Source organism: Nelusetta ayraudi, unplaced genomic scaffold (assembly GCF_046127955.1).
Source record: "Nelusetta ayraudi isolate G7.1 ecotype Tasmania unplaced genomic scaffold, CSIRO-AGI_Nayr_v1 ptg000011l, whole genome shotgun sequence".
Classification (NCBI taxonomy): domain Eukaryota; kingdom Metazoa; phylum Chordata; class Actinopteri; order Tetraodontiformes; family Monacanthidae; genus Nelusetta; species Nelusetta ayraudi.
In genome coordinates, this window is record NW_027466061.1 from 15,142,591 (window position 1) to 15,152,500 (window position 9,910).

General features: G+C 44.2%; 1 protein-coding gene across 1 annotated transcript in view; it reads right to left on the reverse strand.

The window, feature by feature from the left end:
- Window positions 1–7,891: 7,891 nt before the first annotated feature.
- eif2b3 (eukaryotic translation initiation factor 2B, subunit 3 gamma) overlaps window positions 7,892–9,910 on the reverse strand; it is a 23,030-nt gene continuing 21,011 nt past the window's right edge. Inside the window, exon 12 of the mRNA XM_076021339.1 lies at window positions 7,892–8,139. Coding sequence (XP_075877454.1) covers window positions 8,087–8,139 — 53 coding nt within the window. The 3' untranslated portion in view covers window positions 7,892–8,086. The remainder of the gene's footprint in view (window positions 8,140–9,910) is intronic.

The window sequence follows — 9,910 nt, forward strand, 5'->3', positions numbered from 1 at the left end:
ATTTTCTTCCATTTCGCCTTCCACTCTTCTTCTCTTCCTCCTTCCTCCACTCCCGAGGTCTCCATCCGCCCGCTTCACGTCTCCCCAGCGACTCTAACCATCCATCCCTCCGTTCACCCATGCATGCATGGCTGGGCGTGCGTCCGTGGCTCTGCCTGCGCTATAGGCCGAGGTACGGAACCGCTCTGGCACTGAGCCGTCACACTACAGCCGAGACGCCCAGGGTTCAGGCCCACAAAGTTTATTTATCGAGGGGAGAAGCTGTGAGACTGCTCACAACTGCATTTCTTCTCCTTTTTCCTTTCGCATGGAACACGGAGAACTGATCTCACAAGCAAAACACAAGTGTGTTCAAGATCCGCAGGAAAAGGCAAAAATTTGTTTTTCGTTACAGAAAGACACAATGACAAAAAATTGCAAATCAAACCTGACCTGATCAGTGCTGTGTCGCTTTGAAGCTCTCAACTCTTCACTATCGGTGGATTTGCACGTCTCGTTGGGTTCTTAAAACAATTCTGCTGATAAAAGCGACATGGCTGGGGCTAAAACAGATAGCAAACCACCAGCAAAAGGGCAGGCATATAGCTCTTACATAATTATAAATGAGCAACAGGCCCAAAAGACAAAAAGATGTTAAAAAAAAAAAAAAAGTGAAGCTCTAAAGAAAGAAGAAATAAAGACCACATTAAAAGTGCACAGTCCCTAATTGTAGGCACTGTGAGAAGGCACTTCTGTCGGTATGGTCATTATAACATTTTCACTCTCTCATTAGAGAGACTCAGACTCGAGTGTAAGCCCACTTATCTATGTGTGAGGGCAATTTACAATAATTACATTATAAGAGAACCACTTAAAAGCATGAAAACGATCACACCAGGCTGTGACAGTGATGACTGGACGGATCAAACTGGCACAAAAACGTTACCTAATGACAGAATAGAAGCAGTTCACATTAATAAACCTCATGCAGGGCCGCGCTGTATATATTTTGTGGAAACCCGGAAGACGTTTAATTATCTTCCTAGACCATAATTACATGTTTCTGAGATATCAGGAAAGGAGACAAAAAGAGTAGTTGCCTATTTGGCAGAGAGACACCTCTGTCAGTCTCAGAGCTCAAGCTGCCACCCACGGTCTCACACAAGATTAATTATGATAATGCATTTCTTTGCCCCTTTGTCATCGTAATGAATGGTTGCCTTTCTGGTGGCAAAAACACACACAAGACACACAGGGAGACAGAGAAACACACTTTTCTTTAAGTCTTTGTTGGTGTGGCTGTAACAAAGGTATTGTCAGACGCAGTTAGCAGGTGGTAACGCAAACTCAGACCTGTAGCTCTAAAAAGGGGAGCAGAGAGCCTCGTAGCTATGTGTGTTTAAGTATATAAGGCAGGCTATAGCTTTGGCAAACAAGAAGAAGAAAAAAAATCAGACTATTGTGACTTGCCACAATTGAATCCAAATCCAAAGCCTGTGGAAAAAAAAATCCAAAGCCATGAGGATTTTCTGTAGCTGCAGGAAAATAAAAATGACAATCGTACAAGAATTTTCACCTCAACTCAGAACAAATGACCAGCTAAAACTTTTGACTGACTAAATTAGAAGTGCAACATAAAATGATTAAACTTCTGGAGAAGCAATTACATTGTAAAAAAATTAAATCAAAAACATGAACACAAACAGAGGTTTATTTTTCGATAAGGTGCAGCCAAACATCTGCTGACAGGCCGAGCGGCAGACGTCCGAACCTCCAGACTAATAAGGCCGGATAGAAGAGGTCACCTGAGGGTGTGAAAGCCAGCCGCCGGGGTTCTCCTTCCTGTGATTTCTGTGTCAAAGCAATTTAAGCAGTGATCCCAATCAACCACCCACTCCATGTTTAGATAATTAGCCGGGCTCTGCAGTGACAGACAGGGGGTATCTGCTAATTGTGTGTGTGTGTGTGTGTGTGTGTGTGTGTGTGTGTGTGTGTGTAGGCACGTCACAGGGGCTGTTATCCCACACACACTCTTTGTCAGCTGAGCGACATAAGCAACTGCTGTCTCTCCCGAAAGCTTGTAAAAGGAGTGTGTGCCTTGTATGCATTCATATGTTTAAGTTAGAAATGGGGTTGTGTCCTTGGAAGCGTGTGCGTGCATGTGTGTGTGTGTGTGTGTGTGTGTGTGTGTGTGTGTGTGTGTAAAAAGCAGAGAGGGAGGAAATTCATTTGTGGCTGGAGAACACAGAAGACAAATTGAGGAAGTGTTGTGCTAATGTGTAGGGGTCAGCAGCAAACACACACACACACACACACACACACACACACAGGTTTCTGACTGACTGCCACTTGGGTGGCCCCGCTCTCCCTCTCTCTCCCCTCTCTTTCGCTCACCCACGATCAGCCCTCAAGCCATGAAGCCACCCAGCGACTCGACGCCTCCCCCCACCCCCACCCCCACCAGCACCAGCACAGCCGGGAGTTCAGACCCCACCCCACCCCACTGTGGATCTGTGCTCGTCTGTGTGTCAGGACGCCGCCTCCGCCGTCCGTCGGCCCGTCTCTTGTTTAATGATTCACCTCAGCGAGCTGCAGCAGAGGTGCAGAGCTGGACGGACGGAGGTGGAGTGCTGAAGCCTCGGCGTGGCCGCCGCCTTTTGCCGTCACGTGTTCCGTTCTGCGTCTCTTGCCCTGGTATTTCGGTTTGAAGGTCTAATTCAATCTATGAGCTTGCAGAAGTGTGGCATTTTCAAATTGAAACTTCTATATTATACCCACTTTCAGAATAGCATTCATTCTGGACTCCAGCCAAAAGACAATTCAAAACAAAAATCCCCAAAAAGTTGAGCTGAGTTTGAGGTTGTTTTTTTTTTCAGTCACACACACAATTAATAATACGTTTTGATTTTGAACACTGACATCCAAAAAGGAAAATGTGACTGAAAAGGCAGAAGCTTATTTTAAGCCTGTCCAATGACAGACCAAGCTGCCCTTCAGCATTCTTATCAATACAAATCAAAGACGTAGACAAAATTACATCTGGTATCATAACTGTTTCAGATAAAGGAAGAAATTATAAAACAAATCAGATGTTGTAGCACTCAAACATTGCTTTACAGACCTGAAATGTTTTAATAAAATCTTGACTCAATCTTGGCATTATTCCATAACAAAACACCAACCACACATTTCCCTCTCCTTTTAATTGTTTCTTTGGCCTTTGGTACCTTGCATGTACAGAAATATCTTAAATCATACTTTGTTTCTTGAGAACAGAAGAATCTTTGTAAACTGACGGGCAATGAATTTGATTTAGCAACATATTCAACATATCGCCACAGCTCCCTGCAAACATCCTCAGTGTCGGGGCAGACAAGGTGATTGCAAAGTGGCCTCACAAAGAATAGAACATGTTAATGAGAGATGTCCGCTGACATTCTTCACACATCTCAACATACGTCAGAAAGAATGTGTGACAGTGAATTTAGCGCAACATGGGGATTTTAGATGAGACCTCCAGCGGTTGGGAACAGAAAATAATGTTGTATTTAAAGTTTGTTTCCCACTCTAAACTATCAAAGAAACATCTCATTGGTTGTTTCACTGGCGCACCTCCAACACTTCCTCTGCTGTTCTATCAAACACTCTGGACAATCTGCAGACTTTACTTTGGATAGTTTTCCTCGCCACTTCTTTGTCAGCAGAAAGACGCTCCAAGAAAATCTGTTTCCAGTTGTTTAAGTTTTAAGGGTTATTTTTACATTTCTAGCCCACAGAGGTTTTAAACAGAGGTGGGTCAGGCGGATGTCTCAAAACGGTGCCTGTGTCAATCTAATTATTCACTCCGCTGGCTGCGACCGGGGAAATTTGCCTCTGTGATTTGTTCAAAACGAACCCCTCAAATGGCGCGCCAAGCAGTTATAATGTTCCAGAAAATAGTTTGCATTTATTATGACAAAAAAAAAAAAAGATTCAATAAAAAAAAGTTGACACCCTTTTGAATTCCCTCCCAGCTCACTTGGTCTCCAGATTCCAAGAAGCCTTTTAACATCCAGACTTCCATTAACTTCTGACATTGATGCTCTGCAAGTATGATGTATTCAGTGTTCAGACAACAAAGAGGAGTGGGAGGGAAAAATAAAATCCCCAGAATATACAAGTCCCTGTTTTGCCAAATGCCACCTTTTAAACAAACACGGTGCCGGCAGGACGAGCGACTGAGGACAAGCCGTGCATGAGGATGTTACTTCACAGACGACTTCTCCGGCGTTAGATTTGTTTGGGACGCAACGATGAAAATCTTCTGCGGAAGATTTCAGAGCATTCCACCGAGCGACGCGCAGCGGGGAGCGACAGAGGGGATGATATATGATCTGAGGCCCGACAACTGATTCCCAGATCAGCGAGGCGAGCGCGGGCCCTGGTGCACTGCGCATGCGCGCGCACGCATGCAGTCGCTCGGAGCCGCGAGGGGGTAACACTGATTAGCTTGTGCGACGGAGGATGGACAAGCGTCTCTGTCACACACACACACACACACACACACACACATGCGCACATGCGCACATGCGCACACACACACACAGGTAGGCCTGGGCACATGTGTGCACGTGCACGGGCGAACACACGCAGGCGCTGCGAGGCGCTCTCAGCCATGGTGGCATTGTGTTGAAGGGACTCTGGGGTCTTCACATAAATATACAAACCTCTGGACAAACACACCTGGCTGCCAGATCTCATTATGAGCTGCGGGGGGATGGGAGGGGAGGGTCAGCGTTGAAAAAGTTAAACACAACTCGACCACACTGGCACTGACAAACTGAGCTTTAAACATCAGTAACATCAGTTAAAAAGTAACATCAATAGAGTATTTTTCATCTTTTTATGGTTTGTTATATTTTTGTCTCTTTTGAAATGTAGACAGAATGAGATGGTTGTAGTGGGACAAAATCTAGAAATGTTTTCTTACCACCATGCATAAGTTTACTTTTTTCACCTGCTCCAACTTTCAGAGTGTGTGTGAGTAAAAAACAGCTTTTATTTCTTTTTGAAATGGGCCTTTGTGAGGCTACAAAGGTCTCACCGATTAGATTTGTGTCAGTGACATCACCTCCCAGCCAGAGGTTTCACCACCGCCTAACTGGTGAGAGAAGACCAAATTATCAATTTTTGCATTTTTTTGCTGGAGGCTGTAAACATAGAGCTAATCCCCTGACATCAGTTTTCTTAATAGTTTTTTTTGGGGTGGGCAATTAATCATTTGTCAGGTTGGGTGGCTACAATTGAATCTGAAAAAAAGAGAAAAAGAGTGGAACACGCGTGTAATAAGAGGACCTGAAACAATGCAGCTCAAACACAAACACTATGTGTGTGTGTGTTAAGAGAGGAAAACAACGACGTTGGAAGAGCACACCAAGCATCAAAGCACTAACTAACTAACTGAAACAGCTGATGATGAAATTGAAGCGATTAGTGAGCAGAAGGACTCAGCAGTGAGGTGACGGCAGGTAAAGGAGCAGTACAGCGGAAAACTACCCTGCGACAAAAGACTCCGGTCGGCGGGCTGCAGCCACATCTGCAGTAAACACAGAGAAACATGCCTGTGGCGGCGCCCATATAAAGAACACTTTGTTTCTGCAGCGGTTCCTCTCCCCAGACTGACACTCTCCTTCATGGAATGTGTTCTCGTCGAGGAAACCGGGTCGGAACGGAGTGTTGGGCTGCGTCTCGCATCCTGTTGTTGCCGTGTTGCCGAGGCCAGCGTCGACACGTGACACGACCACGACCGAGCGGCTACGGGACCGAACCGCTCGGGTCAACGGCGAACGGAGATCAACTGCGGTGCGCTGCGATTGTTTTCAACCCCCAAAACAATGACTTGCAAGGTTTTGGCACAGCCAGCGATATTCTGTGAATACAAACAACTGGGGCACAAAGAGTCGAAAACACTTTACTGAGTTTCAGTCAGTAGTAAATACAGGGACTTGTGATGCGGTAATAACTGCATGTAACTGCCCCCAATTATTTTTTAAAGGGAAAAACCAAAGGGGGACAAAATATCTTCCACAAGTTTTTGTTTTTGTCTTGTTTTCCGAGATCTTTGGAAGGTGGGTGGAGCCGTGCCACCACCACAACACAAGCTAAATTTTCCCAGCTGTGACTTGTTCTTCCTTTGTGCTTTGCATTGTGGGAAAATAGCATCAACAACATGCTTAGCAGGGCATTCATGTCTGGTTTGGACTGGTTTAATCCAAGTCTCAGCTCTAACCAACAGAAAAACTTGGTTTAAGTTATGGAACAATTGTGCTTTATAGCCAAACACAAAAAATCTTTTTGTTCAGATTGCTTTTATTCTGCGAAGATTCGTATGTATGTTTGAAGTTAGATAAAGATAATTGAATTGTGATGTTTCCATTAATAGGCATTTACTTTTGTATGAAGAGTTAAGGACAATGTCATACAATTGCATTGTATACTGCCAGAAGCCGAGAACGTGGATTTATTTTTAGTTTTTGTGATTTTACACTGATATCGCTGACCCTGCTAATAACACATTAAATGGAAAATATACAGGCATTTATTTGTTTGCAATGTGTTTCATTACCATTAGATGCTACTGAACATCATGCGTCTGACCTTAAATAATGCTATAAAATGGCAAAGCACTTTGTTTGCCAATCTAAATTCATATGAAGTTAGTCATTTGAGAGCTGACTGTTGATAAGCCTCAGTCTAAATTGAAGATTAGCCTGACAACATCATTTGGGGTCAATTTTTTTATCAGCATTAGCCTATTTCCTTTTTTCCTCCACAAAGACAAAGAACCTGACATGTTAAGGTCAACGAGGGCCTTTCCTTTGAAAAATACAGCCTTGATGCATTTTATTGTTCAAATGAAAAATAAACAAGGGTAAAATGTGTGAGATAAACACACGTTGCCATTACGTGTCATAGACTCTGGACGACATCCTTAAAAAAAATATACAGTGAGAAACTTTGCAATGTCACTGTAGGTTTCAGTACAAATAGTGGCATAAAGGTGAAAACTAACTAGCTGGAGGCCACTGCCGCAACGGCAGAGAGCGGAGACGAGGGGCCACCGTGACATCATCACCACCACTCCAACACACACACACACACACACACACACACACACACACACACACACACACACACACTAAATCTCCAAAAAACCTCACATGATCAGGATGCAAGAGTCCAAATGACGACTCCAAGGCCATATACACCAGAGGAAACACATGATGATATATGTCTTTCTCTTTCTCACTCTCTCTCACACACACACCTCCTCTTCCTTCGTGACTAACTTCAAACCTGTAATTTAAGAAATGCTCAGGCGGAGGAATGCAATAAATCTCCAGGCAGCAAAGGGTGCAGAAAGGCAGAGAAGAAGAGTAAAGGCAGAAGAAAAAAAAGTGTCAGGCGCGAGCCAGTTTCCTCCTCTGCCGTTTGTGTGTGTGTGTGTGTGTGTTGAGGGTGGGGCCTCAGTGTTAACTGATACAGGATCAAGCTGGGTGGTCCAGGGCCTAGACTCACACACACACACACACACACACACACACACACACACACACACACACCATTTTGTGTACAAATAAACGTAACCCCCACACCATTGTGGTGGCCCCTCCCACTCTCTTTTTTCTCCATCTCTGGTCTTCACAGCTGTACGCCCAGGGAGCCATGCGCACTGAAAAGTGCACGAGAGTCGGCTCCACCCGCACGTTCATGGGAACCTGAGTAATTGAGACCTACTATCAGCAGACAGTAACGATCTGATAATGACTACTGTGGTGTAATAATTGCACACGCTCGACTAGAGCTGACAGTCAAAGCCGTCAGCGGCACTCGGGAAAGATTTAAAACAGAACAAACAGTGTAAAGTGACTCATGTTGGTTGGTTGGTTGGTTGGAGCACTTGTCTTTATTTGGACAGAATGTACAAAAATGGCGATGGGAAGTGAGAGTAAAACTGTCGGGAAGCATTCTGGTTCCCGATTGGCCAGTCAAGCGGCGCACCGTCCACTGTGCTTTTGCTGCTCTTCGATTGGTGAATGAGGTGATGCCACTCCGTCTCCTCCAGGCGCTAGATCTCCATCAGCTGTTCAGTTCCCACGATGACCTCGTTTGTCCTCTCAGCTGGAGAAGGGAAACATTACAGACGAGCATTTAAAGAGATCTGTCGGCATGAAATGGAACAGTCGCATGAAACGACTGAAAACGACGGCCGGTTGTGTTACTCGCGGATATTCACGTTAAGAACGGTCGATCGAGGGCGACTTCAGAAAACGGGGAACCACATGTGCAGTCTGACAAACAGATCTTGAACACTGGGCCTTGTACCACATTGTAAAGTTGTGGATGTTAACAAAATATACATCTTTCACACTTTCACTCATTTTTTTGTTTAATTTTTTAAATAAAGTTATAGATAGAGAAAAAAAAAGTTTGTTTTGTCTCCAAATTCCAAAACAGCTAAGATTATTCACTTCTTTGATGAGACATAAGTATGTTTTAATATGTGAATTTCACTTACAGCTAAAATCATTTTTTTTTTGGAAAAAAACCACAACTGCCTGGCAGGAAACACCATGAACAGGTAATGGACTGAAATGTGTAACTATGCACTGTTAATTTACTGGCAACAAAGCTGAGGCTGCTCAGATGCTGAAACTCAGGTCATGGTGAACTTCACAAAAAAAGCTTGTTCCTGCCAGCAAAAGTCACAACACCCCTCTCCACAGCAGCAGCAGCAGCAGCAGCAGCAGCAGCAGCAGCAGCAGCAGCAGCAGCAGCAGCAGCAGAGCCGCCACAGCTTGTCTCTCAGTGTCAGCTGCTGATCCAAAGCAAATGGTGGCACAGCAAAGTTCCACCCCGGCAGGTTTTATGGAGAAGGAATCTGCTGCTCAGCATCACTTCATCCATCTGATGCCTGGAGCAGCGGCAGGACAAATGGAGCAAGGCACGGGAGGAGACAGAGGGTTGGGGAGTGGGGACTGGCAACTGCGTTCGTTACTCCATTAATATCGCAGCTCGGTCTTACGGACATTTGATACTTGCTTATGTGTGTTTTTATCGGAGTGCTCAGCTGAGAGGGATGGATCCTTTACATATCCTGACAGATCTGTGCGGATGTGTGTGTGTGTCCGCGCGCGTGCGTGTCGGTCAGGCTAACAGGGTGGTCCTTAGCTGCTAACAGCCTCTGCAAAGAGTGGGTGTAATGTCTTAAACAGCCTCCAGTCAAGCGACAGCTTTGGTGCTGACAGAAAAGAAACTCTGCTGTCTAACAAAAGAGTAGAAATTAAAGCAAGGAGGAAGGAGGTTTATATATGAGCTTATGGAGAAATCGTCACTCGCCAAAACTGATCAACGGACTGGGAGAAATTGATAGAAAAGGTTACGGTTGAAATATGTCTCTGACTTGCTTTTTATTCTTTTTTTTTTGTTTGTTTGCTTTTAATAATAATAGGTATGAAAAGCTGTTTTTTAAAGTTATTTTCAAGGACTCAGAGGCAGCATCTCGTCCAAAAGAGAAGAGAAACCTTCACCAAAGCACAGGTTGTGCAAAAATGGATGATTAACTTGTCAACTGTTGCAGCACCTCATCTATAATAATACGGAGTAATTTCATCACTTCCTGACCATGATAACTTGCTTTAAACTGTTGGAAACACCTTCACTCAACTATATTTTCTGTTCATTTCAAGTTTATAACCAAATATTTTGTTTTATTCGCCGTCAAAACCACAGGAAAAAACTTTCTCGGAATTTGTTCCCAAGTCTCTCAATGTTCTGCCAAACACAACCTGAGATAATATGACGTATTTTTAAAATCCTTAATAACAGGATGATTCAAAAAAAAAAAGTGTCAGTGACGAACGGTACTCATGATTATTGGTTTTATGAAACT